This window comes from Alternaria burnsii (genome assembly GCF_013036055.1).
Source record: "Alternaria burnsii strain CBS107.38 chromosome Unknown 730, whole genome shotgun sequence".
Taxonomy (NCBI): Eukaryota; Fungi; Ascomycota; class Dothideomycetes; order Pleosporales; family Pleosporaceae; genus Alternaria; species Alternaria burnsii.
In genome coordinates, this window is record NW_024066110.1 from 492,066 (window position 1) to 519,972 (window position 27,907).

At 51.2% G+C, this 27,907-nt stretch overlaps 12 protein-coding genes across 12 annotated transcripts; 5 read left to right on the forward strand and 7 right to left on the reverse strand.

Moving 5' to 3' along the window:
* Window positions 1-4,938: 4,938 nt before the first annotated feature.
* Window positions 4,939-5,577, forward strand: GT037_003572 (monothiol glutaredoxin-mitochondrial precursor; the record flags this gene model as incomplete). Its single annotated transcript, XM_038928619.1, has 3 exons — window positions 4,939-4,965; window positions 5,019-5,292; window positions 5,414-5,577. The coding sequence occupies 3 exons, from the start codon at window positions 4,939-4,941 to the stop codon at window positions 5,575-5,577; spliced, it is 465 nt and encodes a 154-aa protein (XP_038788326.1).
* A 419-nt stretch (window positions 5,578-5,996) lies between these two features.
* On the forward strand, window positions 5,997-7,267 carry GT037_003573 (uncharacterized protein; the record flags this gene model as incomplete). Its single annotated transcript, XM_038928620.1, has 2 exons — window positions 5,997-6,273; window positions 6,330-7,267. The coding sequence occupies 2 exons, from the start codon at window positions 5,997-5,999 to the stop codon at window positions 7,265-7,267; spliced, it is 1,215 nt and encodes a 404-aa protein (XP_038788327.1).
* A 411-nt stretch (window positions 7,268-7,678) lies between these two features.
* Window positions 7,679-8,854, reverse strand: GT037_003574 (cytochrome c mitochondrial precursor; the record flags this gene model as incomplete). Its single annotated transcript, XM_038928621.1, has 2 exons — window positions 7,679-8,390; window positions 8,442-8,854. 2 exons carry the CDS (start codon window positions 8,852-8,854, stop codon window positions 7,679-7,681), a joined length of 1,125 nt encoding a protein of 374 aa, XP_038788328.1.
* Window positions 8,855-9,200: 346 nt separating this feature from the next.
* On the reverse strand, window positions 9,201-9,389 carry GT037_003575 (uncharacterized protein; the record flags this gene model as incomplete). The annotated part of the gene is made up of 1 exon (XM_038928622.1): window positions 9,201-9,389. The coding sequence occupies one exon, from the start codon at window positions 9,387-9,389 to the stop codon at window positions 9,201-9,203; it is 189 nt and encodes a 62-aa protein (XP_038788329.1).
* A 569-nt stretch (window positions 9,390-9,958) lies between these two features.
* GT037_003576 (uncharacterized protein) lies at window positions 9,959-11,311 on the reverse strand (the record flags this gene model as incomplete). The annotated part of the gene is made up of 1 exon (XM_038928623.1): window positions 9,959-11,311. The coding sequence occupies one exon, from the start codon at window positions 11,309-11,311 to the stop codon at window positions 9,959-9,961; it is 1,353 nt and encodes a 450-aa protein (XP_038788330.1).
* A 930-nt stretch (window positions 11,312-12,241) lies between these two features.
* Window positions 12,242-14,021, forward strand: GT037_003577 (mfs general substrate transporter; the record flags this gene model as incomplete). Its single annotated transcript, XM_038928624.1, has 4 exons — window positions 12,242-12,260; window positions 12,443-13,061; window positions 13,112-13,722; window positions 13,780-14,021. 4 exons carry the CDS (start codon window positions 12,242-12,244, stop codon window positions 14,019-14,021), a joined length of 1,491 nt encoding a protein of 496 aa, XP_038788331.1.
* Window positions 14,022-14,494: 473 nt separating this feature from the next.
* GT037_003578 (uncharacterized protein) lies at window positions 14,495-15,325 on the reverse strand (the record flags this gene model as incomplete). Its single annotated transcript, XM_038928625.1, has 1 exon — window positions 14,495-15,325. The coding sequence occupies one exon, from the start codon at window positions 15,323-15,325 to the stop codon at window positions 14,495-14,497; it is 831 nt and encodes a 276-aa protein (XP_038788332.1).
* A 354-nt stretch (window positions 15,326-15,679) lies between these two features.
* Window positions 15,680-16,309, forward strand: GT037_003579 (40s ribosomal protein s23; the record flags this gene model as incomplete). Its single annotated transcript, XM_038928626.1, has 3 exons — window positions 15,680-15,689; window positions 15,801-16,049; window positions 16,131-16,309. 3 exons carry the CDS (start codon window positions 15,680-15,682, stop codon window positions 16,307-16,309), a joined length of 438 nt encoding a protein of 145 aa, XP_038788333.1.
* A 454-nt stretch (window positions 16,310-16,763) lies between these two features.
* On the reverse strand, window positions 16,764-18,552 carry GT037_003580 (uncharacterized protein; the record flags this gene model as incomplete). The annotated part of the gene is made up of 2 exons (XM_038928627.1): window positions 16,764-18,377; window positions 18,430-18,552. 2 exons carry the CDS (start codon window positions 18,550-18,552, stop codon window positions 16,764-16,766), a joined length of 1,737 nt encoding a protein of 578 aa, XP_038788334.1.
* A 348-nt stretch (window positions 18,553-18,900) lies between these two features.
* GT037_003581 (kow motif domain-containing protein) lies at window positions 18,901-20,513 on the forward strand (the record flags this gene model as incomplete). The annotated part of the gene is made up of 2 exons (XM_038928628.1): window positions 18,901-19,440; window positions 19,491-20,513. 2 exons carry the CDS (start codon window positions 18,901-18,903, stop codon window positions 20,511-20,513), a joined length of 1,563 nt encoding a protein of 520 aa, XP_038788335.1.
* Window positions 20,514-20,719: 206 nt separating this feature from the next.
* Window positions 20,720-21,622, reverse strand: GT037_003582 (glycosyltransferase family 1 protein; the record flags this gene model as incomplete). The annotated part of the gene is made up of 1 exon (XM_038928629.1): window positions 20,720-21,622. The coding sequence occupies one exon, from the start codon at window positions 21,620-21,622 to the stop codon at window positions 20,720-20,722; it is 903 nt and encodes a 300-aa protein (XP_038788336.1).
* Window positions 21,623-22,333: 711 nt separating this feature from the next.
* Window positions 22,334-27,827, reverse strand: GT037_003583 (uncharacterized protein; the record flags this gene model as incomplete). The annotated part of the gene is made up of 6 exons (XM_038928630.1): window positions 22,334-24,102; window positions 24,155-24,625; window positions 24,834-25,062; window positions 26,158-26,255; window positions 26,314-26,542; window positions 26,592-27,827. Coding segments are annotated over 6 exons (4,032 nt in total), but the record flags the coding sequence as incomplete, so codon positions are not given.
* Window positions 27,828-27,907: the final 80 nt, after the last annotated feature.

The window sequence follows — 27,907 nt, forward strand, 5'->3', positions numbered from 1 at the left end:
GCGAACTCCAACAACCGTCGCTACCATCTCTCAAACGTCGACGGGTGTGAGGCGGTGGGGCTGTGTCTGGAGAAATACAGGCGTCTCAGAGTGAGCGCCGTATATTCATCCGTGGGGTGGTGGGATGCAGGACCAGGTCTTGGTTTAATCGCGGTGCGTGTGAAGTTTGGAGATAGTGAGATAGAACCATGTCCAGAGCAGATGGAAGCACCAAGCTTCCGTAAAACCCGCGCGTCTGTTGGCTCTAAAGCCGTCCTATGGCTGGACGGTGAATATGCCGTTAGAAAGGGCACTAGGCGTTGCTTGCTCGGGGCAGTAGGATAGTGAACGGACCAGTGCGGGCACCGTGGTACGCTCGCCGATAGCTGGAGCTCGAATTTATCCGTAGACTTGCCATACCGTCGCTAAACCCGCCAATTTCGCACCAATCGTTGTGTTTGCCATCAGTCAAGGTATTCGTGTGCCAAGTATATCACCTCCATTGCCTTCGATTGCTGCTGACGCGAATGTGTGGGGATTGGTGGAGAATGGGGGGTAGCGTGCGTCGCAGAGACATCCTTGGCCTGAGGCGATTGCCAAATGCCATATGTATGCCTCGAGGCTTGAAGTGCCCAGCAACAACACCACAGATACGAGCTTGGTATTCGGATAGGCGTATAACGATACTCCCCATAGGCGCACCGCTTGTGCGAGGCTGGCTCTAGAACTCCGCGAAACTGCATCCGCAATGTGCAAGAGGCGTCGCATCGCTTTCTTCAGCCCTATCGGCTTTTCCATGAGCGGCATGCCGCCCTGGGAGTAGTCGAGTAATGGGCCACCGGCGTATCTCGCTTTACGTACGGCTCCCACCCTCGAAAGAGCTGGAACAATTGTGCAAACAGTATTGTCACTTTGGGTCCTTGCTACAGCCATCCATAACGTCCGTGGACACCACCGACCCCATCACTTCTACATGCAGCTCAACATCTCGCCAGAGGGAGGCAACGCAATATCTCCTGATTGACCAACATTAGGCTCGGCAGCAGTTGAAGCTCCGTTTCATCGTTAGTACTTTAGCCGGCAACCTTGGAGGAGGCGTCGGTGCAGTAGGTCTGACGAGACCTCGATCGCCTCATCAACGTCGGTTTTAGATTTTCCGAGACCAACTGCAGTGTAACGTAGGTCCACTCGCGGAAGCGTAATCATCGTCGATATCTGAAGGCTAGCTTATCAGACTACCAGTTTCCCGCGATCGAGACGTCACTACAAGCGGGAATATGACTAGGCCAGCGTGACAGCAACGAGAGGGGTCGATGCTTATCAAATCTTCGCGTGTCTTCGGCAAGATGCTTCGCAACCGCTGTAGCGAGGCGAAGGAGACTGATTGAATGATTGAATGATTTACCTACCTTGTTCACCTTGAGCCGTCGGGCATGGGCCAAGTATCACAACGGATAAATTGGCCAAGTTCAAAACACAATCGGGAGGCCTGAGGTCGTCCAGCCGTGCTGCAAATTTCCGGCCAAGCGAAGGGACCTACTCGTAGCCGTCAAGTACCCTAGACTTTCTTTTGCCCTTTCACACAACCTACACCAGTTCCATAGCTTTAGCATCCTCTCCAGCAACCAGCTACTCACTACAGACAACCTATATCAATCTCTCAATCGTATCTCAAACACTCCGCGCCGCAAACAGGCTCGACTTACGACCTCATGGCCAAGTCATTCCCGTACAAACAACCACTGCATCTACGAGTTCAACGAACCCCATTCAAAACAACGCGTCCAAGATATTACGTCCCTTTGCCGCCCGATGAGCATTTTTACTACTAAGAAAAAAAGACGCGAATGATAAACGAGATATCTTGAAGTTGAGGAGTAAATCCTATCTCGTTCTCTAGGGTACATGTACTGCGTTACCCATCTCGCACTGCGTAGACAGATTGGATTGATCTGACTCTAGCATCATCTCGATCTAGGAGACCTAGTATCACACCTATGGATTATTAGTCGCTCAATACTGTACAGGTAAGCTACCCTAAGTCTAGGGCTCATGTTTTAGATTTGGCCAAATGTGTCCTATCAACACATCGAAACCTGTGAACATTCTCAGGGGTTGGGCACTGGCCTCCTGTTCGGAAGCATTACATCTTTTGCATCATGTTTGTGTTATCACAGAGCTACTTTGCCAACTGTCGAGGAAGCTCAATTCGGCGCTGATTGTCATGACTTCAAGGGTGTTGTCCCTATAATTGGTGGTAGCGCTTCAATAGCGTCACTGCAATTATGAGAAACGTGGCATATCAATTCTTGATCAGAAACAATCGTCTAGTCAGCTTGTTAGAATCAACGTTTTACGAGGTATAGCGACTATGTTCAATGCGTCTGTTTCAGCAGGCAAGATAAAACTATTTAAGTAGTGGTATTGAGCCATGTTCTTCAGTGAACGTTGGGTCGCCAAGCTACGCGCAGATTCTGGGGAGTGCACATTAGGTTCGGAATGATCTGCCCGACCCGTTGCTGGGTATCTAGGTACTAAGGTTGCTTGAGTGGTGCACAACAGCCCTTGCGTATCAGAGGGAAGCAGCCGCGGAATTTGATTTGCAAATATGAGTCATGCAGCTTACGACTCGATCATTCTCTTGTCTTTCTGCTTCTACTTAAGTAGATTCCATTCTGAGTCTCTCTTCTGGATCACTTCTGTACTTGCAGCTTGCAACCGTTCGCCTGTCGGCTAGACTTTAGAAATGATTATACCTAGGCAGGAATATCTTATGTCGCACTCGTTTTGCAACACCTGACAACAGAAGAAGACGGCAAATACCTAGGTACGCCCAAAAACTATGACCAAAGAATCGAGATGACACCCCGAGGTGAAGGGAATGCAATCTTCTCCGCCGCCGACCTCAACTCACGATGTAGTGTAGCGGATTCAGGCCAAGAAGATCAGAACGATATGAGGCGTAGCCATGATTGCATCTCAAACGGATACCTAGTTCCTAAAAAAAACTGGCCATATGTGCAATGGCATGTTCGAGCAAGGTTTGGAAACCACGACTCCTAATCTATTAGGGGATAACTATGGCAGTGAAAAATAAGTGTATTGGCGGGCTCGAGTTATAGTCAGCCTTCTGTGGCATGATCATACGTCTTCGTTACCGTTCTGTCAAATTTAAGCATTACAGCTAGGTAAGTACGGATAACTTAAATTGGCCTTGATTGTATCGATCAAGTCATACTAGAAAGGCCACTAACAGCCACTTCCTTAGTCCCATCCTCGACGCGATACCATACATGACAAGGGGCTTTCACAGACTGTAACAATACGTATTATTGGGAATAGCGAGATGCTAGGATACTAACGTAGAAGTTGAACCTTGTCCTTAGGTAAAGATATAATGTGAACGTATGTAGTATCAGATGGCATAGAAGTGCCTTACGTGTTTTAAGGTAATCACCTTTTCCCTCACTACACCACTACAGAAGCTCATATAGCATTAACACTACACTTACTTTAGCGCAAATCACATATTCTTCACCTCTATCTTTATCTTCGAACTAACATCTTTGCGGTGTGCTGACCCAACCTCGTCTACGTCCCCTGTTCTTCATCGTACTGTTGCTGGAACAGGGATTTTATGACTAGAGAAGGGGGTGTTGTCTGTTGTTACAAGGATAGTGCCTCTACATATATGGTCTTGAAAGTCACAGGCACGGTGTTTCGCCTTAGGTGCTATATTTATCCTCCCCACGACTTTAGGACTGACTATGTTCGTAGTTTGCAACGGCATAGTGTTTGAAATTCAGTGGTTATGACTGACAGTAAGAATATTGAAAGCTACTCATGAGACGAATTCTGCTAGACCGGCATGGCTATCGGACTGCTTATTGACGGCGTCTTGACGCAACATGTGAGCGGGTAATGATGTAAGTACCTGCTTTCGTAGCATGTGTCCATCCTTTCACTTTTCAGCTCCCAGGTTTAGGCTTCTTCATCAATATCCTTATTGGCACGATATCAGAAACTTTTCCGTTCTTCGCAAACATCTCGAACGACACAGCGAAGCTACCTTCACTACTCCTTACATCGTTCCATGTCGCCATCTCACAGACTTTGCGCTATTCGTCCCAACCACCGTCATGTTCCTCATCGCGCGTTAGTAGGGATTGGAAGAGTACGGGTGAGCCCATAAATTGTCATCGATCTTCTTCTGTTTGTTGGGATGTCACATAGGCGAGAGATCTCTTGTTCTCTCCTGTCTGATGAAAAGGCGGATCATCTGGGCGACCACCATCCCAAGTACAGACTTGTTTGACAATAGCTTTGTTAGTGTGAACTATATACAACCGTCTGTTCCAAAGCTGTTAGAGGCGTCGGCGCATTTCTGAGCGATGTTTAGACGCAGTTGCTATCTTTAATCATCTCTGGGGCTTGTATTGAACCGCTTGAGTATATCTCCTATATGACGTGATTGCAGAAGCGGCGACTGCTGTTGCTCGTGACTTGATATTGACTTGGTGTTTGGGTACTTCCACAGAAAACTGTACGCTAGCCATCTCTTTACCTATGCGCGTCGCATCAAGCATTATTAGTGATAACTACTCCACGCTGCTGTAGGCTGTGAGCTTGGTCCAGGGCTCTGTCAAGCCGGACTCAGAGCCGGACTTTGATGGTCTTCATGGTTGTAGGTAAAGTTGTCTTTACGCGACTCTTACCTCAGTACGTAACGAACTGCGGTTCTGGCCCTTCCGATGAGTACTGAGTTGGATCTTTTGCTTTGACCGTCCACATGTCGATTAATAATGGTTCGATTTGCGCAAGGAAGGAAAAAGAACGAATGGGAGGTTAGTGAATCAGCGGCCTTGGCGTTCTGACCTCATCCAAAACTTCGGGTGCGGCGAACAACGGAGGTGGTGGCATCACCAGACTTTCTTGTCAACACCACTTCAATCACCCACGATGTTCACAAGACGCGCAATCCCTTCAGTCAGTCCCTGAAACCCACGTGTAGTTATCATCTCCCACCTAACAATTACTAGGCTTTCCGAGCGGCCACCCGCGCAAGCACAGCTCGCCCCATCCCCTCGGCACGATTCCTCACACCATTCCAAGCACGATTACTTTCTGATGAAGTCCGTTCCGCAATTGACAGGGCTGTCGCATCATCGCCCGTTGTTTTGTTCATGAAGGGTACACCAGAGACACCACAATGCGGCTTCTCGAGAGCTAGCATACAGATCTTGGGTATGCAGGGGGTTGATCCAGAGAAGTTTACTGCCTTCAACGTGTTAGAGGATCAGGATCTTAGGCAAGGTGCGTCGCTCCGATTACACACCTTAGTTTGGCATTGAGACTATTGAACTCGAGCCGATGCACGTCTCGGGTCACGGCATGACAATATATGCAACTATGCAGGCTGACAGGTGTAAAACAGGTATCAAAGAATACTCTGAATGGCCGACTATACCACAACTATACGTTGACAAGGAGTTTGTCGGTGGCTGCGACATCCTCATGTCTATGCACCAAGACGGATCGCTTGCGAAGATGCTGGAGGAGAAAGGTGTAGTCGTTCCCGCGGACGGACAGGCACCATAAGTAATACATGACGCAACAACGAAGCATGAAAGGTGTGTAAAGACTGTGTCATGCAATACCGCATTTACTGTAAACGCTTGGCAACTGCCTCTGTAACAACAAGAATGTATATGTTTGCGACGATTAAGGTATGCGGCGACCCGCATTGCTGGACTTTTGAAGACAACCTGATAAAGTGAATGCCACTATTTTGAAAACACTCCTTTTCTGCGATTTGTCTTGTTCTACATAACTGGATGCTCTTTCCCTCCAGCACGGGCACGACTTCCTCCAGATAATCGGAGCACACCACGAACTTTGGACAGTCTTGGATTCATTTCCACGCTCGGCTTCGTACCCCTCGACACATATAACACGTCATCCGCACCTGATCGATGCCACTTAGGATGGGAGTTGAGCGTACTGAACCCGCTCTAAGAATGCGCGGTAACGTGGACCTGCTAACGAAGAAGATATCGCTCGCAGGAGTGAAAAAGACAATTTCAGCTGCCACCGTCTTCAAGAGGCAAAACAATAAGATTGACAAAAGAAACAGTACACACCAGGCAACCCTCAGAAACTCAAAGTTTACCGGCGAAGACGCTAATGCTACGACGTTGCTGAGCGCCAAGTCACGCTCTTCCCCACGAAGCATAAAGAAAAGTGGAGGAAAGAAGAGATCCTCAGGGAAGCACCCTCTGAATTTGATATTCAAAGGTGCTGCACAAGTATTCTTTTATCGGCGTACAGGGAACTAATACCATTCCACACAGATGCTAGCGACGAGTACCGCCGCCATCTTTACAACACTACCTCACTCAACATCACCGAAACTCTCAATTCACTTCTCCATAACCTCTACTATAGTACTCTACGAACGATCACCCCGGACAGTAGTCAGCAAAATTCCAACGCCTCGCCCTCAAGGCTTTCCGGCCCAGCAAAGTACGAACGTCTAGCCACCCAACTGTATCAGCCCATCTCTCAGTTCAAGCTATCACTGCAGCGTATCGACAGTAGAGGAAAGAGTGTACGGTTTGTGCAGACACTGGAAACTCGTATGCTACACTATGACGAGTTGATTGCCAAAGAGACGACAAAGCTGGGAACGCTGCAGAAAGAGTGGGAATCTGTCGTGAGTGAGATCTGGAAGCTGGGAGCTACATGTCTGGGCGACGAAGCGATGACAGAGATGCTATTCACTGAACAAGGATTGTATGAGAAGACCTTGCCACTTTCCTCATCGCCTATCAAAGCCACCGACGCTGAAGACACTCTGTTCGTTCCTGAGAACGACAGCTTTTCTCCACGCTACAAACCTCTTGTCGGCAAAAGGCGTGCTACTTTTCTCCGACAAGAAGAAGAAGAAGAAGAAGAAGAAGAAGAAGAAGAAGAAGAAGAAGAAGAAGAAGAAGAAGAAGAAGAAGAAGAAGAAGAAGAAGAAGAAGAAGAAGCACCAGACGTTTGTGGCAAGTACGACGCCACGCCAATAGATCAGTTCCCAGATTTTATCTATCAACCTTCAAGTGATCACAACGGCACGTTGCCTCTCATTTCAGGTTTATCTGAGGGCGAGACTAAGGAGCTGGAGAAAATGGTGAGGGAGCTAGGCAAACAGGAGATGGATGATTTCTGCAAGATTGAAGAGGATCATGAGGCGTACTGGAAAAAGAAGACGGCACAGCTCGCGAATGCGCTGAAGAGTGAATGAGGGGGCGGCAAGTTGAAGCGCCATCGAATGATAACATAGCATTTCTAAGACCAAAACAGATGTGACTACAGAACTCTAGAAGATACAGGCTATCTGCTTGAGCAAAAAGACAGTATGTATAGATGTCGGTAAGATGGCGAGGCATAAAACACCATGCATACTGTCACATACACGGTCACAGTCGCCGTTACCTCGCTTCCCGATCGAAAACTCAGTACATGTGTATAACGTTTCAAAAATCTTGTTCTCGTGCTGTATGCTCAAAAGTCTACAATGCGGACTATTAAGCAAGTAATCTCCGAAAGTGATCTAGCACATGCTGCCTAAGAAAAGCAACGGTCTAATAATCTAGATGGATATCTCTGGCTCAAAGTAAAACCCCAATCTTCCCTCGCACTCTCTTGTATAAACTTAGTCGAAAGAGCTCTTGAAGACGTATCGCTGATCCTCAGGTTGTTGGAATGGTACACCAAGCTCGAACAGTGTCATTACGCTTTCAGAGAAGTCCTTGAAGAAAGCGTCGTTGTCCTTTGCGTACAAATCAGTGTATTTCCTGAAGCTTTTATCCTTGACAAGCTCCATGTCGGTCGGCAACATCATCAAGCTCTTGGTCTTGACGTCTTCAAACTGCTTGGGACCGTTCCACTTCTTCCATGACCACTTCTCCTCAACCAGGAGCTTGTAGTAATCGTTGGTCAGGGTAGTAGGGGAGAAGGTCCAGGGGCCGTCAAAGCCAGAGCGGTCGGTGTGGCAACGACCTAGGGCGTGTGCACCAGAGAGGGCGACCATGGCGCGGTCATCGAAGCCCATGCGGCCGAAGATGGCGCGAATGTGGCTAGCGTCTTTGCTTGCGTCGGGCAGACGACCGTCGGGCGTGCAGTAGGAGACGTCGCGGTCGGAGCGTCCAGCTCGGTATGGAATCTTGGGACCCTGCATCTCCTGGATGGCGCAGACACCAGCAAGAATCCACAGGTCGGAGTATGTAATCCACGGGAAAGCCTCCTTGACGGGCTCAAGGAAGTCACGGGCAGCCTTGAGACCAGCGTTGGCGCCGTGGTCGCCTTCGGGAGCGAAGCGCATAGTAGCACCGTTGGAGCCACCAGTTCCGGTCAACTTGTCGTAGCTGTTGCTAATTAGCACCCTTGTTTGATGGAAGAGAAATCATGGTACTCACGTTCCCGAGGCGTGCCAGGCCAGACGCAGCAGTACAGGTCCGTAGCTGCCATCGTCGTAGTCGTCGTGCTCCTCGAGCCTCTTTGCGATATGATCGTAGACCTTCTGGTAGTCCTCGAACCTAGGTGTGAAGATCTTCCTGCTGCTGGTCTGACCAAACAATTCGGGCTTGTATGTGTACAGGCTGTATACACCAGCACCAACGAGGAGGGCACCAGCGCCCCAGGCTAGGCCAGTTGGGTTGCCCTCGTGCTTGTCTGGTCCTTCCTGCTGAGAAGCGTATCCGCGTTGCTGGCTGCGGAAGGCGTTCTGTGTGGGTGCGACGAAGCGGGCAGAGGAGCGGATTGAGGTGGTGCGGAACGAGGGAGCGGCGGTGCGCAGGGCGCGGGAGAAGCTTCGTGAGGCAGATGCCATTGTGCTACAAGTCGGGAGGTGTGTGTTGATAAGCTCAATTTGCCTCTGGGGTCAATTGGCGGTTGCACAAAGGCAGTAAGATCGAAGAGAGTAACAACGAAGAAGCAACCAGGTCGTAGGCGCGGGAAAGCTTTTAAAGATAATGTTCTCAATGCCTCGGACACCCGATGGCGACAATCTTTCTTTCTGGAAACAACGGCAAAGACCCACTCTGATAGCCTCTGCACCAATCAGATGCATTACGGGGCATAATCGTCTGGACCCTTGGGATTACGATATCTGATGCCGCCGCGACACACGTCCGATCGCGAAGCCATGTTTCGCCGATTGGGAAATTTTGTCCAAGTTATCTGGCAGACGACAGAGTTGGAGTTATTAGGCAGGGGAAACCGTGGTTTTGTAGCCTCAAAGGGCTGGGCGTTGCCCTCGTGCATAATCCGACTTCCACACGCTGTGATTCGCCGTGGCCGCGTCGATCGACGCAGGCCAGCCAGCCAAATGAGGGGTAATAGATGAGGCTCTGCGGCATCTTCATTCCATCTCTTGGGCGGCGCATGTCGTCACCTTCTACTCGTCGTGTAGCAAGCTTCACTCTCTTCACCCCTCTCCCTCGTTCTTACCACGGTGGTACTTACCATGCTGGGTAGACACGGTGGCCAACCAGAGCTTTCGTGTACTAAGCCGCCGAGACTGACTCATGCCATGCCCACATGCCGTTCCTCTCCGATGAGCGGCGTGCACGGCAAAAGTGGGGGCGCATCGCTCAAAGAGGTAGTTTTCTCGATCTAATAGTGGTACCTCACTGTTTCTCCATGCACGAGATTTGTCAACTAAAACATGAGTTCAATTACTGCGAATATCCAGGGCGTTCGTAGTGGTAATGAAAAAGAAGCCAACACAGTCAACGCCTCCCATCCGCTGTCCTTCGATGCAATCCCAAGTCTTGATTAACGCCTTGCAAGGAAATGCTCACTCAGTTTGTGTGCGTGAAGAAACCAGAATGAATAACAACTCCAATGCCATGACATGAATGCGATCATTACCCGAAACATTACCTCTCTCGTGTATTACTCATCCAAACGTGAAATGCACAAACGAAAATGATCAATACAGATGACCGTTGTGCGGAGGCATACCCATGATCATACCGAGATAGGGGTGCGGGTGCGGGTGCGGGTAACCATCTAGGCTGCTGGTAGGTGTGGAAATGCCAGAGTTGGATGCTGTTGGTGGTCGCGACTCTTCCATATTCCTCTTGGCTGCGTTCTCGGCTGCTTCCTTGACAATTTTGGGCTTGAGGAGATCCCAGGACGTATTATTGGGATCTTTAGGAATGGTGATGGCACGCTTGTAGGCCGGGCAGGCTTCTAGCTCTTTGACGCTGATGGGCGGAGTCAGTTGCGACGCCTTCTCTTTGAAAAAGTTCTTGCGCCGTGACTTCTTTGCGTTGTAGTCGGAGGTCCTGGCTGTTCGCTGCATCTCTTCCCATTGCTCCATTTTCTTTGCAAACATCTGGCGCTCTTCTACCTGCTTGGCCTTTGTAGCCAGCCATTCAGTCCACCATGCGGCAGTCTCTTCTGTGTTGGGAGTCTTCTCCCTTGACTCCCTGTGGAACTCGGCAACGAGCTTCTGTACATCTGACCGGAGGTAGATGGTCTTCAACGCATGCGTACTCGCGGGCCCCACGCCGACAAAGTTGCCCCAAGAATCGAAGATGCCACTGGGCAGAGCAGCACGGATGTAAGAAACGTCTTCGCCGTTTAGGCCCCGCAGCTGGGCAATGGCATCGTATTCCTTGACAACCTGGTTGTTGAGACAGTCTTTGCACATGCGACGCAGAAAGGCCCAGAACGTCTTGCGAGTGTTTGGCGCACCGCAGTCCATACAGCCATGTCCATGACGCAGATGGGCGAACTGGAACTCGGTGAGACCTGGAGGTGGGTCCGGCATGTCGTTTCCGTAGTAGTAATCCCTGCTATGCTTCCAGAGCATGGGGTTATCCCGCAAAAACCGATAACATGAGGCAATCTTGCTACGCATCTCCAGCAGCTGCGCAGGGTCCGAATACGAAAGTATGATGAACCAACAGTCCAAGTCGACGCCTTTGGACAAGATCTTGCCCCTCCGTAATCTCGTCGGCTTGCGCTGCTGCCACTGTTGATTTAGCAGCTGGCGGGCCGGTGCCGCAACGAGTGGAGTCGTCGCATCGTTTCCCGAGTAGACAGCAGGGTTTGCCGCCTGCTCAGAGTCCTTTCTGCCCTCGTCGCCCCGCTTGCGCTTCAAACTGCCTTCGACCATTGCCAAGGGCACATTGTGAGACCGTACCTCTTGCGCCAGCCCCGCACGCTTCCCGCCGGGGCGCCGACAGTTGATCACGGTTGCGTAGGCTTGATCCGGTGTCTGCAGGAATGGAGTCTGCTTGTTGACTGTAAAGGCGACATATTTGGCATTCACCATCTCGGGTCAGCAGGCCAGCCGCTCTGGGTATCGTAACGGGTCGCTCGCAGTCACACTTCCACGTATAGGCTCGGGCCTTGCATAAGGTGCTGGCAAGATGGCGGAATTGGAGTGTGGACGGTCGAGAGGCTGGAGGAAAGAAAGGAAAGGAGTGTGGACGGCGCTGAGACTTTCGCGCGCCCAGGCTTGAGTTGAGGTCGGCTGCCGAACCAAACTTGCCCGACTACAAGGTTGGCCCTTCGGATATAAAACCTGGCCCTTACTCAGCGCGACCACCCGTAGCCATCACATCTACAGTGTCCAGTTGACATCAGCCTAGAAGTGTACCTGGTAAAAAAAATACGTCTGCCAGTGGAGATATGGGTCCAGGAACTCTTCACGACACTGACATTCGGAACGATGCGCGCTCGCTATGCCGCATCAATCTGCTCCGATGCATCTTTTTCCCATTAGGCCCGACGCCACACCGCTGATCACATGGTTACATCACACGCGAGGCGCACGCTTACGGGCCTTTTTTACAGGTTTGAGCCGGCCAAAGTCGCCTGTCCAGTTTGCTTGTTGCCAGAGCCGAGTGCTGGATGATTAGCAGCATGCTGTCTGCGCCATCTCCTTGTGTACCCGTGACTTGGCGCTGGGGAACGGCAGAGCAGCTTCCTAATGAGGAATTGCATCGCTTACGCATGGGAAAAAGGGCAAAGTCAAAGATGCGGGGTTAGCGAGCGTGGAGGATGCGAGAGTGGTCAGATCTAGTGCTAGGGTCACCAGCGACCTCGGCCTTCGCAATGACTCTATCTCGTTGTCCGCTTCCACGTTATATTCTCTTCACTCCCGCCTGTTTCAAGTGCAGTGCAAGCGCGAACCTGGCGTCGGATCTACCCCGGTGCACTAGTCGACCAACCAGGTGGATTGAACAAGTCAGCTTCCATCATGTTTGGAAAGAAAGAGAGTAAGTTGCATCTCGTCATTACACTGCCAAGTTGTCTCGGATCACTCCCCCGGAATGCTTGACGAATCTTGTCAGCTTGCAAGCTTATCGTCAGATTCACATCTCTTGCTTCCTCAAGGCGTCCCTCCATGCAACACGACGTATCCCTAGATTCACTGGATCACGCTGATCATCTGCAAAAGATGCACCGTCTTCGGACTTTGAGAAGACGGACCCTGTCCCTCGTTACGATAACACCTACGATGACGACCCGGCGCTCGTTCAGTGTCCACCAAACACTACAGAATCCAAACTCGTGGCCAAAATCGACCTCCATGTCATTCCTTTTCTCTGCATCATGTATCTTCTGGCCTTCCTGGATCGTGTCAATATCGCAAACGCAAACGTCTTTGGACTCAGCGTCGAACTCGACTTAGTACGGGACAACCGCTACAATACTGCCCTAGTTATCTTCTTCGTTCCGTACATCCTGTTCGAAATCCCTTCCAATGTGCTCCTCAAGAAGATGAAGCCTCGAGTCTGGCTCAGTATCTGCATGTTTGGTTTCGGACTTGTAACTATGCTACAAGGCTTCGTGCAGAACTACGCTGGTTTACTTGCGACTCGATTTTTTCTCGGTCTATTTGAAACCGGCATGTTCCCCGGTGCGTTCTACTTAATAGGCATGTGGTACCGGAGACACGAGGCGCAGAAGCGATACTCGTTCTTCTTCAGCTCAACAACTCTGGCTGGAGCTTTTGGTGGGTTGTTAGCCTCTGCAATTGGTAAGATGGAAGGTATTTCGGGATACCGTGGGTGGAGGTAAGTTTTAGATGTGCAAATGCACACCCAACATACACTGACTCCGACAGATGGATCTTTATTCTCGAAGGACTCTTGACCGTTCTAGTTTCCTTCGCATTCTTCTTCTTGCTTCCAAACTTTCCAGAGGAAGTCAAGTGGCTTTCGGAGCCCGAACGCGCCTTCGTCAAAGCCAGGCTCCAGATCGATCAAGGGCGCTCCGCGCGCGAACGACCCATCAAAGCCAAGGATGTGGCGAACATCTTCAAAGATCCCAAAATCCTGCTCGGCGGACTCATGTACTTTGGCTTGATCGTTCCCGCCTATGGATATGCCTACTTCTCCCCGACTATTATCCAGGATTTCGGCTACTCTCCCATCCAAACACAACTTCACAGTGTTCCCCCATGGGCTGCCGCGTTCGGCTTCTCGATGCTTGTTGCGTGGTTCTCAGACAGGCTCAAGCACCGCTTCATGTTCGCCATCTTCCCTATTGCTGTCTGTATCGCCGGTTTCGCTATTCTCATCTCTGTGCACGACAATCGCAACCTACAGTACGCGGCGCTCTTCCTAGTAGCGATGGGGGCCTATACTGCTATGCCAGTCATCGTATGTTGGTTCAACATGAACTTGGGTGGCCACCACCGTCGAGCTGTGGGAAGTGCATGGCAGGTTGGTTTTGGTGAGTAATTCCTGATATACACCATATGAGATGTTGAAAACTGATTAAAAACCCTAGGTAACATTGGTGGTATTATTGCAGTCTATTCATTCTTGAAGAAAGATGCGCCGAGGTATACAAGAGGATACTCAATCGCTATCGGCTTTGTATGCCTCAGTGGATTGAGTTGCTGCGCGTACTTTGTCATGTGCAGCTGGGCAAATCGGAAGAGGAACAAGAGCGTCAGGGATGTTGGGTTGACGGAATACGAAAAGACCGAAATGGGCGACCTGAACCCGGAATACCGCTACCTCTTATAGACGGTAAAACAAAGACTAGACAAGAAGGAGAACAAGAGCAGATACTGCAGAATTTAACCTTGATCAGGCTAAGAGAGAAAGTTACAGAGATGTGGTTTTCTCACTATTGAGCTCCTAACTTTACACAACGCTATATGAATTCTTATGACGCTGCCTTTACACGATACGGTGTAGCAGCCGCAGTGTATCATACTCACTGCGTGTGTCACATCTTTGTTACGCGTCTCAAGTCTTGTTGGTCGTCTTACACGCGACCTTTCTAACATTTTGCTACCAACCCTAGAATGTTTCAGTGAAAGCTTATCTGACTTCAATCAGAGCTCCTTTTGAAATCTGTGTGGCGTCTTGGTATGGAGGCGTGTGGATCCTTCTGGGTCTGGAGAACACAATCTCAATAGGTATCTGGGTCTACACTGGCCCGTGCATAAATAGGTGGTTTTGCGCAATTGTTGTGTGTGTAGTTGCATGCCATCTCAGGTAACGCTCGGTGCCGTCGTGACGCTTGCAGTGTCCACGCTTTCTTCGCTGCCATGCCCCCAGATCTCTTTGCTCTCGCTCTCAACTCCCCTCATCGCCTTTGCAACTTCTTCCAACCTTACAACGACCTCTTGCACACCCTTGTTTACCTTCTCAAAGTACCTGTCATTCTCCTCTCTCCTCTTCCGGCTCAACTCGATATCTTTTTCTGTCTCCTCCTCAAGCTTGATGCGATCAAACAACTTCTCACCCTTTCCGGATCCTGCCCCGTCATGGGGGTGTGCAAGGCTCTGTGGTTGCAGATCGTTCGCTTTGCTATCCTGTGACTTCTTCTGCTGTTCGGGTGTCTGTTCATCCTCTTCTGAGCGTGCCCATGCTTTCGCGAGTTCTATCTGCGCTTTTCGCAGCTCATCAAGGGCTCGGGAATGTTCAGAACCGAAGACGGTCATACCTGGTCCCTTGGTGGCGCTCAGCTCCACCTCCTCCAATGTGTTCTGCATCTCGGCCCATATTGCTTCGGCGCGTGATGATGCTTCGGCATCTGCTGCTTGGCTATGCTGTCTTTGTCGCCGTTGGAAGGGCGCGGAAGGGTTTGTGGAAGTAAGACTGAGGTGGTCGCCATCGTTGGTTGTCGTAGGTGGAAGAGGTCGCTGCGAATCTGGGGAGAGCAGTGAACGTTGGCGGACTAAGGGCGTCTTTGTAGGGGATCGAATCTCGTGTAACGAAGTGTTGGAAGCATTGTGCGATGGTGGCCCGACGAAGAGGGCAGGAGCAGGTAGGCGATTAGTTTGCGTCTTGGTGACTTTCTTGACGTTTTGGGAGGCCATAGTGACGCGCGAGTTAGGCGCGTAACGTAAAATACTAGTTGTAGTATCGTGGACCCTGTATGAGTCTTACGACGGGCACTTGATTGAATCTCTGCAGCTTCTAAAAACTGCCAACAAGCTGAACATGTGACTTGTTCGGTATTGACAGTTGATGTTCTCGTCTCCCCCAGATGGGATGACGATGGCCCGATAAGATAAGATGGGGTGGTGGCGCTAGGCCGTTTGCAGGCCAGCGCCGCTAAGCTGTGGGGCTTGGCTCTGGCGCACACTGATTCCAGCCGCTCTCGAAAATACTTCGACGTCTGCGATACTAACCACACTCTCCCCAGCACACCCGTCGTCAATACCGCAACCATGGGTAAAGGTATGCAACTACTCTCTCCAGCAGCCCCCGATCGACGACAAATGCACGATCCCGCGCCTTCGCCGTCTTGAATACCGTCGTATATTGTGTAGTTGCTCACAATACCATCAGGAAAGCCAAGAGGTCTCAACGCCGCCCGCAAGCTCCGCAACCATCGCCGCGAGGGACGATGGGCGGACCTCCACTACAAGAAGCGTCTTCTCGGAACCGCCTTCAAGTCCTCCCCCTTCGGTGGATCTTCCCACGCCAAGGGCATAGTCCTCGAGAAGGTCGGTGTTGAGGCCAAGCAGCCCAACTCCGCTATCCGAAAGTGTGTCCGTGTGCAATTGATCAAGAACGGAAAGAAGGTCACCGCTTTCGGTATGTCACTATCTGGAGATTGAAGAGAGCTCCGAGATGAGCCTGTGGCGAGCATGAGAGCACGGGCTAATAATTTGGCAGTTCCCAACGACGGTTGCTTGAACTTTGTCGATGAGAACGACGAGGTCCTCCTTGCTGGTTTCGGTCGTAAGGGCAAGGCCAAGGGTGATATTCCCGGTGTGCGTTTCAAGGTCGTCAAGGTTTCCGGTGTCGGTCTGTCCGCACTGTGGAAGGAGAAGAAGGAGAAGCCCAGGTCATAGAGGACTCGTCTGCAAGGAGTCAAGGAAGGAAACGAACGTGGACCACAAGCCCGCCATGAACGAATGATGGAATCCGCGGATCACTATGGGAGGTTACCGGAGTCTTTACATTGGGATATCTGTGCTTCTACTCGGCATATGAAAAGTCATGATATGCTGGAGAGTTAGATAGAGAATCTGACTCGTTCAAGCGCCCACTCCGTTTGCATATGTCTATGGAGTGAAGTTTGGTGCATTGCCACCTCGTCCATGAAGTTGAGCAACCGTGTTTTATGGAGGCTGCACATGCTACAAAGTATCGTTTATTGAAAAGGACATTGCATTCTACACTAAGCATTCCGTTCAACGTCAACCGACTTGGACTGATGCAACATAGGAAAGGGGCGCCGCCGGGTATCTTAAACAAAACGCCAACCACAAATGCAATCTCAACAACTCTAGGATAAAGTTTACCCTATTTCGTAAACATAGCATTAAACGTATCCTCCAATCCTGTATCCTTTGGAGTCCCATAATAATCATACTTCAGCTTCGGGCTAGCGAAGAGCTCCGCGTCCCTCTTAACATTCTTTGGTACACCCAGGCCATCTAGGCCTGATACTTCTCCCACGCCTCCTTGTGTCTTCTGTTCCTTCTTAAAGAAACTGGGTGCGTTTTCTTTGAGAGGAGGAGTCCAGACACTGGGTTTCCAAGGGTTGGGTTTCTGGCTCGCAGAGAGGGAGGTTGGTGGCGGGGCTGGGACCCGGTGACGGAAGGGGTTTGGGTCTGGCTTTGAGAAGATGGAATGGGGTTCGTTGAAGCGAGGAGGTGCTGCGGGTGGTGGGGTTGTAGTCTTGGAAAATTGATTGGATATGATCTCTGGAGCTTGGGAAGAGAAACGACCTCTGGGCTTAGTTGGTGTCCAGTCCATGTCGTCAGCACCCAGAAATGCGGATCGCTGAGCGAAGGGGGTGGTGACATCGGTAGCGTGTGTAGTGTAGGAGGCTTCTGAGATGGTTGGTGACGGAGGGAGAGGAGAGGATTCTTTACCCTGTTCAAATCCAGTCGTGAAAGCTTGCGCCATACTATCGAAGAGGTCCGCCTGGGGATGAGCTGGATGGTAAGAGCCTTTCCTGACCTTCTTCGCGCTACCAGGCACCTCGGGAACAGGTTCCCGAGTCGCTTTTGGGAAAGAGGGTGCAGCGCCGTATACAATGCGCACAGCCTTCCATGCCATGAGGGACGAGAAAGCTAGTATGCCGAGCATGCCCATGTGAGTGTGCCGGAAGTGGTCGAGCGTCTCGTTGTTAATTTCGGTGCCTTGCCAGTAATAGAGGCTTACGAAGCGGAGGACAACTGCACTTACGCGGATCACCCACAAGGACATAAGCCCACGCATTCGTCCTGTAAGACTGTTCATCTTGACTTTCAACTTGGGATTCCACCAGACTGTAAGAGCGTCGGCAATAATTGCGAACTTCAACCACTTGAGTACTACGGGTGACAGGACACAGACTTCATCGATCCAGCCATTTGACTTGGCCTGGGTCCAACAAGTATCCCAGCTGAACACTTGGTACGCCCGTATATCTTGGTCCGGACCCATAATCAACCCAGCACTATGCCAAACCACGCCTGTTACCGTGCTCAAGATGTAAGTCCACTTGGCCAGCGAAATGAGCCTCAGTGTCCACGCTTGCCGGTGGGTGTGAACGGTCGTGCGCTTCTGCTTGGCCGCTTCCATTATGCGCGCCAGATTGTCTGCTCTAGCGACGTGATTCGCATTCCTGATCTGATGTTGGACGCGAGGCAGACATTCGCTGCAGACTTGTGGATATCGGGTCTCGAGCTCGTCCTTGTAGTCGTCATACGCGGCCAGATATTGGTCGTATGCCGGATCGTCTTCTTCAGGGAGGTATTCGCCGAGGAGTTTGGCGTAGAGGGTCTGGTTGCGCTGACATGTGTCGCAGAAGATGTCATCCCCCACTGTGGACATGGCAGGTGTTGGTGAGCGCGACCGCAGGTGTTGAAAGGAGGCTTGAGGCGCAGATGCAATTTCTTCCAGGGGCGGATCTGTGATGTTTCCACGCTAGAAACAAGTGAGCTGGGAAGAGTTGAGGGGACACGCAGCGAGTATGTACCTCATCGAAGTGATTCACGGCGTCGCATTGCGGACAGTGAAATGTCTTGGGTATGTGTAAGAAGGTGTCGCGTGACTGGTTGTTGCAGTAGTGACAGCGCAGCCTGCGCCGTAAGAGCGCCATGGTGAAGGAGACACCTGGAGTATGTGGTGATGACAATGGTCAGTGTTGATGCACCATGTCATGGGCAACGACGTGTTTCGGCAGAATGTCGAGGCTGCCACACCGCCCGAGCGCCGGCGCGGAAATTTGGTTCACCATGTCGAATGCACTGTTCACCACTTTGGGAGCGACGACTGCCGACAACGCATCACGGCGGACAAGACAGTGGCCCAGGAACTTGCGGCACCATTGCTCGAATCAAACGTCCCGGCTATATCCATCACTCCACCCCTCGTTGCCCGCCATTCGATGGCTCGGTAGTCCGCAAACCCTCGCACATCTATCTCAATCGCCGCCGTCCCGCCCACCATGAGCCAGTTGGTCGTCAGGCCAGGACGCAATGCCGCCCGACAGGCCAAAAAGCTCAAGGAGATTCGGAAAGTCAAGAACGCAATTACCTGGCACGAGCGGGAACGCAAGAAGCGACAGGAGCTCAAACAGGAACGATGGGATTCCAAGCAAGCCTCTATCCAACGTCTAATGTGGGAGCATGAGCACGTCAAGGGTGTCAGGAAACAGGCCTTGGCCAATGCAAAGGAAGACTGGAAGCTTGGTCCCCTGAGGCCAAATCGCGCCATTGGCCCCGACGCTGAGAAATATGGTGCCCTCAAGGCTGCCCAGATCCAGAAGCCTGAGATACCTGTCAAGACCCAGAAAAACCGAAATGCTGTCAGAGAGAAGAAGGGCCTGGAACTGGAGTATCCGCTGGTCGTCGACGATAAGAAATATTTCCCGATTGTAAAGGATGATCGTGTCGTGATATTGAAGGGGAAGGATGCGGGTAAAATTGGTACTGTGCAAGAGCTCGTTCCGAGAACACATGAGGTTGTCGTTAGAGACATGAACATGGTAATTTCTACCTCGCCTTACTGCAGCTGTGTATCGTTAACATTTCACAGCAATATTTTGACACGGCCGTGTTCAACGCCGCTGCCGAAGGCATGGGGCCCAAGATAGAGAATGCTTTGCCTATGCCTCTTGATCACGTACGCCTAGTGGTACCCGCCGAGATACAGAAAGGAGGCAAAAAGTGCTTCGAGGATGTTGTCGTCGAGAAGATCTTCATGGAGCGACATACAACCGGCATTGATCCCTATACTGGCACCGACTACGGCGACAGCGAGATCCCGGAAGCACACCAATATGATCCTCGAACTGGTCTCCCCATATTCCACCGATACATTGCAGGCACACGGCAACGACTTGAATGGCCATGGGAACGTGAAGAAGAGATCAAAGATATCGATATCACGAAAGAGTCAGAAACGGACAAGCAAACATGGCTCAGAAAAACCATAGCCAACATAAGCCAGCCGCTCACCAGTTTGAGTCGCTGGCGAAGCAAGAACAACGAGGACCGAGCTCAACAGGACGCATCGAAGGACCTGGCAACCGGTAGCATCGAAGAGAAGTTCTCTGAGATTCAAAGGATGGAGCAAGATAGATTCAAGGCTGCGACCCCAAGAAGCATGGATCCCAACTATCCCGGAGCCTATGACGTTGATACAACGCGCAATATCGTCGAGGGATCAGAGTCCATGGCTTATACGCTCGTTGCACCACCTTTCCCCGAAACACTTGGTGAAGAACTCCGCGGCGATATCCATGAATTCTCCATCAAATCAAAGAAGGAAAAGGGCCCTGATGCACCGCGCCCTATCAAGGTTGCAAGACACTCTGAGCAGGGTGTGCTTGCACGGGAGATTGCAAAGCAACAGCAGAGAGCTGCGGACGCAATGAAGACACCCATGCAACTGAGGTGGGAACTCGAACATCAGAAGAAGGTGCAGAGCCAGAAGGAGAAGCCACTCGTAGACCAAGAAAGCTTGCTGGCGGCGTTGGGTCAGCACATGCAGAAGAGTGCTACAAAGCCGTATCTGGGAAAGAAGCAGATTTCCAGTCAAACAGCCGATCTCGATTAGAGCCATCAAAGCACGACATGACACCACATTACGCATTGTGGAATGAAATTTGTAGCATCTATTCTGTATATATAGCAAGCATTGCAGTGGGAAACTCAGTCAGGCCGTCGGCAGCATGTGGGGTATCTTCGCTGTAAATGTACACCAAACGCCTAAATCATGCATATCACGACTCCCATCACCTTGCCATGTATATGAGCTCGTACTCAAACTAGAATGCCCCAGTACTCCGCTCGTCCCCCAGCGCCTTCTAGCTCCTCCCACTGTACCAAGAAGCGATCCACAACCTTCAGCAATAGCTTCCCACTCAGACTCAATGTCTTGACGCGTGCGAAGCTCTCTATGTACACGGTCTTGCACTTGTCCCTGCTGTTCGCACCCTTGATGTTGAAGTAGCGAAGTATAAGACTCGCGAGGATCAAGATTACAGCCGTAGCTGGGCCATTTGTGATGATGAGATCTGGGAGGTCGGCGGCTGTGGTTTCGTAAGGTGTCGTGGGAGCCTGGCCAGCTAGCAGCGGTGGTGCGTGAAGGAGAGGCGCGAACGATGCTAGGAGAGTATAGAGTGATGTTAGAGGTGTTGTGAGGAGTGGCTGGTGTATCTTGCGCGCACGAGGCACGTTGGCGATATTGTAGTAGTCTGGTCCAGTGCATGCTGGTTTATCGCCCTGCTTCTCTCCCGCCACATATACCATGCTGTCTGCACCTGTCACCACCGTCACCGGTGTTCTTCCTGCGTTGTCCTCGTAGACTGCATTTTTCTCCATGTCTTGCTTTCGTAATCGTCCCTTTTCTTTGTCTTCAAGTCCTCGCTCAAACTCCGCGGCGCGTTGTGCTGAGAATGCGTCTCCGCTGCTGACTACATATGTTCTGTGCGTGTATTTGCGTGTATCCAAATCTCGAAGTAGGTAGAACATCTCGTGTGTATGCCCTCCCGATCCTAGCACGATAAGAACGCGTGTTGCGAGCGGGCGCTGGCGTAGCGGTGTTGATTTCGAGCGCGCATTTGGAAGAATAGCGAGCAGACGTAGCGTTGCAGCAACAAGCAGAGTAATTAAAGTCGCGATCGCGAAGGAGAGCGTATAGAGAGAAGCTGGCGGGGGTGCCATGGCGGGGTTCTTGCAATGGAACGCGGATGAGGCCAAGTCGCGGTGGGCTTTCTACCCTTACGATTCCGGTTTAGAGATTCCGAATGCTGTGACTCAGACTGAGCGCGAAAACATCGCTGTTATGGTCGTAAACTTCACCGGGTGAAGGTACGTGTCATAGTAGTCGGCCAACCATACGGATCTCGGAGAGCACACGAAATCACATGCTTTAGACTTGGCGCGAGGGCAAGCCTACCAGCACCATCCACGTCTTCTCTCTCACATTTTCATCACGCACGTGGGAAACACAGGTTCAATTAGACTCCGTGCCTGAGAGATACATAATTCTACGGCCATACTCACGATCATATTTGAGTAGATCACGCCTCAGCTACTTCGTCATGTACCTACATTACCTTTTCAAGTATTCTCTCAAAGCTTACTGAGGAAGACCATTGTCGAATTGCAAGTGTGGTTTGCTACGAGAGCAAATCGGATCGATGGATGAAGCGAGTGCTTTACGCCAGAGAGGAGAGCATATGTACACGAATAATGGTCACGGATCAGTCGAGGTGACGTAACACATGTGTCGGGAGCTCGGCCTTACGTGTGTGTATGTGTGGTGTCCTCGGCGAGGCACAACAAGAGCATCTTCTAGGAAGAAAGCACAGGTATATACATGAATCATTACAGAGATCATTCCTGAAAAGCAGACTCTTTCAGTACTCGTCATCACCGCCCATTTTCGCCCACAACAATTTCCTCCCAAACTGGCCAATACACAGCCCTCTCTGGTCCATCCATTTGCCAAATCAAACTGGGGTTTTGCCTCATAACACCTTCATATTCCCTCTTCAAGTCCAACAATTCCTCACTCAAATCCCTTATCGCATTGATTACTAGCCTCAATTCCTTGCCCTCCATAGTTGCTGGCGATATTTCGCTCTTCAAATCTGACAGCGGGCCGACAAGACGCGCGAGTGTCGGAGGCAGGTTCAAACGGAAAGAAGCTTCTACCCATACAGTTACCGCAATACGAGAAGCTAAGAAGACGCTAAGCGCGGGTAGGTAGGCTAGTATGTCCGCTGAAGAGTTTGTGGTGTGGTGAGACGATGGAGCCAGAGCCCGACTGAGGTGAATGGGCCAGCAGAGAGCCGCGTAGCGTAGGAATGGAAGGTGGGTGTCGAAGGGTATGGTGCGGATGCTATTTGCCCGAGAGCTGTTGTGTTGGGTCGGTGTGGCATGCACAGTGTGAATATTAGTATCTCCGTCTGATGAAGACAGAGACTTGTATCCGCTATCACATGATGCACTCGTTCTTTGACTCGCACCACTGCTAGTAGGTATTGTGAGTGGCATGACGGGGCCACGAGGCTGCAAGGCACCAAGAGGGCGTTTTGGTACATCATGAGTGAGGTAAGCTAGACACCGCGCTGCTAGGTGGGCATGCACGCTGCTGTCATCGTAAAGACTAAACTCCGAGCTTTGAGACCCTGGACTATGGAGGTAGTCTCGTATAGATCCGTGGGAAAAAGCGATGTCGTCGTTGACAACGCGAACGAAGCCAAATGTGAGTTCCGGCAAGGCTTCTAAAATATCTTTCGTATGCGAACTCTCAGACACGTTGGGGTTGCGTAGAATGAGAGCGGTATGCAATGCCTCTGGACACATGCGGTTGATTGGGCAGGAGAGCCACCGGAACGTATCAGTGATGACATGTTTTTCAGTCAGTGGATGGCGTGCTAATGCATCAAACATGATACGAAAGAGTGATTCCAGACTCTGCAGCGAACGAATGTCTTGCAAGATAGCAAATCGCTCCTCCGATGACAGCAGCGGCGATTGAAGGAACTTCAATACCATGCTGGCCCATAGAAAGTCACCATCCGCTGTCTTCGCGACTTCCGAGATGAGGGATCGGTCCATGCAAATCCCAAAGAAACCTTGGTCTGCTAGGCGGTTCAGTTTTGGTGCCACGAAACGATCGATAGCAACTGCGTTGTAGTTGCTGGTAAGTGGGAGAATGTGGGGAGCATCTGAAGCCCATTTCTGGTACTCGAGAGGTATCTTCAAGTTCGGCCTGCTGAATATAATAACTCTTGTGTCGGAACCACGGCAAAGTCTTGCTAGAGAAGCGAGGAGCATTTCAGTGTCGCTACACTCATCAATGCCATCAACCACAATGAAAGTGGGATGTTGTCGAAGTAGAAGCAATAAAATGTCCGTGACCTCATCAGTAGTAGCATGTTCTCGAAACGAAGTTTTGCGCAATAAAAGGCTGACAGCATCCAGGGTGGAGCGGTCGTGTCGATGTGTATGGAGCAATTGACACGAGAAGGCCCGAAAAGCGTCTTCAGGTTTGTTGTTCTTGCAAAGGAGGTTACTAAAATGATAGTGTGCGGTCGCTGGAGGCTCATCGCATAGATCAGGGTCTTCTGCTTCACCAGCCAGATTGCTTACAACCGAGTGTGATATGACAGTCTTGCCAAAACCTGCTTTCGCTAATCACCTGTCAGCTTTCCAGATATTTGACCTAGATGCAGGTTTACCTACCCTGTACGAACAGCACTCGATGCTGCCAGTTACTAGCCATAGCATTCTGATCGTTTGCCATGCTTTGATCAAAGCGCTGGTTTCGCCATTTGGTGTATGATGGAGCATGTAAGAACCACGCACAGAAATCCTGGTAAGGTTGACGAAAATCGTGAGCCGTTGTGTCGATCGAGGCTGAAGTTGACAGCCAGCTTTGCACTTTTTCAACTCTCCTCAACCGCTTTGCAAGTCGTTGTCCATCTTGCTCTACCTGACTGTTGCAGTCTGCACCACTCTGTCGATGCAGGAAGCTAAGATAACTTCTACGTTGCTGTGAGACATCCGCGTAGTATTGAAATTCGTTTTCGGTCTCTCTCTCTAGCCAGCTCCTATGCTGTCTTATCCGGGTTTCAACGTGGGCAAAGCGCGAGTCGAGTGGCCGCCATAGCGATGATTGTGCCACTCCGAACATAAGAGATTGCACTTCTGTGCCTGTGTACAGTCAGTCAAACCCGGTTCTGAATCCGTACGATATGGAAACATCTACGACTGTATGTCATAGAACTCGGAGCATAGTAAAAAGTTCTAGCGCGTGGAAAATCTCATAGTTCAACAATGTACGATTCTCTGGAGCTTGTGTCGCAGAACACTATGACGGTCCGAACCACATATGCGACTTCAAGTCAACGAGAAGACGTACCTTGTGATCCTCGGCAAAAGATTCGATACAGCTCTAGGAAAAGCTGCACAAGGTCCGCATACACGTAAGAAAAAAGTGTTGCCAGATGATGATCTTCAGCTTGGCCATGAGCCTCGGAACCGTTACGTTTGCAAATTTCGTAGATCTGTTGGTAAGGAGGTATGATCTGCGCAATAGCCTCAAGCATGTCGGCAATCTTCTCAAGGAGAATCACGCAATCAGTGCTCATCTATCTCCGGTGTGAATTCAAGAGATGCATCAAGAGTGGCTTTGATCCATACCTCGAATACCAAACGAACAATTCCCCAAAAGTGACCCGCCCATGCTGGCTTTAGTTCGATACATGTGCTAAGAACATCGAAGTAAGGTGCAAAAGTTCGAATGAACAATGTGAACTTTCGGGTAGAAACCAGTCTTCTCAGGTCTGTGGACCCGTTGCTGGTGGATATACGATGCAAGTCGTTCAGCAAGAGCGAGGCACTAACATCGTGATGGAAATTTTGACAATGTTCTGGCAGTATAGTGTTGTGTGTTGCCTGTATTGCTTCATCAAAGAGTGAATAGTCTAAGCTAAATCATAGTCAGCTTTGCTCGGGCTGCCAGTGATAGACTAACCTTGAATCCACCATGGCTATGTCCGTATCTTGAGTCTGTGTCGACATTTTTTAGACGCGATCGAAGTCGAGCGTAGACTTCTTCTCTGTAGCGAATTCATTGGCACAAGACGTTGAGCATCCACTTTTCAGAGCGACAGTAACATTGTAAAGGTATGGATCCGGCAAGGACAGCGGGTGTGTCTGAGTAATAAACATTCAACGTGCTCATTTTGATGGGACCTAACACGAGAACAATTACTGTCCCGCATGGAGCTACGGGAGAAGAAATGGGCGTCGTGGGGCTGAAAAGATGCGGCAGATAAGCGGGATGTGTAAGAGCATGTTGAGTAAGGACCTATAGCCACGAATGTCAGGCCCCGGACACAAAGACGTGGGGGAGCAAGCTAGGAACGTGGGCGAGACGACAGGCCCATGCGACAGCTCGAATGTGGCAGATCGGAGGTGCAGGCCGGCGGGCGGGTAATTCCTTGTTCGTAATGAGTAAAAGAAACCCAAAAGGAACATTACTCAAGCGAGCCGTGGAACATGAACGAATAGCATCTTGGGTATCTCCTCCTACGAGCTACATAGCCAACTGCTCGGCGCAACGGGTCTATAGTACAAAAGGTATTAGAATGCGAGGTACTAAATCGAATGCCACTAAAATTGTGGCTACCTGATTACGCGGATGCGGGCATGCCGAGCCGAAGCGCAAGCAGCGCACGCACGTCGGTGACATACTGCAAGCCCTCAAGCAGTGGGATAAGGTGCAGCAGATCATGGTCTGTTGGATCGCTGATCCAGCCTTCGATGGGAATGGCATTGTCTGGGATCACTGTCAGTACAGGCTGCCTTGGGTCGCACTGGGCCGGAGCTGATCTTACCTGGATGGAAAACGTAGCTCAAGGGGCTGTTGTCAAGAATCATGACCTTGCTGAGATCGGGCTCAACCTGAGCAAGGTCCTTGATGTAAGCCCCGTTACGAACAGTGCAGTGCTGTCGATAGTATCTGCCTGCAAAGTACTTGCGCTCCACCTCGAGCCAGTCAATGACGGGATCTGCGTACTCCTGAACCGACGCGGTGAATATGATCAGATTGTACCATTTACTGACCTGTCGCGCCGTTAGTGTGACATGGGGCGCTCCTGGCCGGGACGCATACCTTTTTCAAGAAATCGTCGCAATACGGCCGTTTGTGAACATAGTACAGGAGCGGCACTTGCGGGCCAATAACCTGTCCATCCGCGCCAACCGAAGCCTGAAGCTTCACTTCTACCATGTGGCCGGTCTGGAAGCGGCCGCCGTTGACTATGCTGTGAATCAGCGTCTCATCGAGATCTATGATCAGCGTCTTCTGGTGTGGTCCAACGGCGGATACGCCCTTTGCAGAGTACGACGGCTGGCGGCGTGGCACCAGGGGACGCGGGGGTTGGGGCGCCCGTGGGAACTTGGTCAGTTGTTTCGACGAGGCAGATGCCGGGCCAGTGGGGGACTTTAGGGAAGCGGCCGCCTCGGAGGAGATGGAGTCGGCCCTTGACGATTGGGCCTTTTTCGCCGCCTTGCGTTGCCTCAGAGCATCCTCGTTGTGGTGCAGGGTGATGCGTATCGACCTTTTGGCTGGGGCGATTTCGTCTGCTCGTGCAGTTGCGCTCGATTTGGAGCGAGTGTGGCGGGAGGGGCTGTCCGTGTCGTCGTCGCGTGTGGGAGATCGCTCGCTTTCGGAATCGGACGTCATGGCGGTCGAGGTTGATGCTATTGACAGTGAACGTCTCGTGGGTTGCTTCATGACTGGTTGCGCGACACTCGAACTGCGACTCTTGCGCAGTCCCTTCTCGCTGCGGTCTGGGGCGGCCGAGGCCCGCGATGATGGATGCGCCGCCACTTTTTTCCGGCGTGCACGCGTAAAAGTGCGCGAGATGTTGTAGACGGGTGCTAGAAAGGAGAAGTGGCCGTCTTCCTCGTAGTAGAAGGCGGCGACCAGACACTGGCCCGTATACACAAAGGGGGTCACCAGCACGCCGACCACAGCGGCAATGCCGTCGGATATGCGCGCGGGATACAGCCATATCCTGCGCCGCTTGGTGTCTTCGTAGGGGCCCTTCTGGGCCTGCTGGAGTAGTGGTGTCTTCTCGTCGTATCCGGATGCGACCGCCTCGGTATTCGAGGAGCCGGAGCCGTCGCTCCTGTCGGCGCCCATCTTGCGCGTCTCACTCTGTGCAGCTATTGCACTCGCATCGTCAGCTGGGGGTGATCTGGAGGGCCGAGGCTCGAGAATGGCAAAGGACTGTGGGGTAGCGTGATGCTTATGTGTTGTTGGCTGACGGTAATAGCTCCGTGATGGCGGGGCCGTTGCGAAGCGTGTACAGAGTTGCGGCTCAGTGAATGTGCTCTTCAAGCACTGACGGAACTAGCAACAAGCCGAGGCGTGCAATTCGAGGCAGAGGATGGCTATGCAGCTAAGCAGAGGTTGGGGACGAG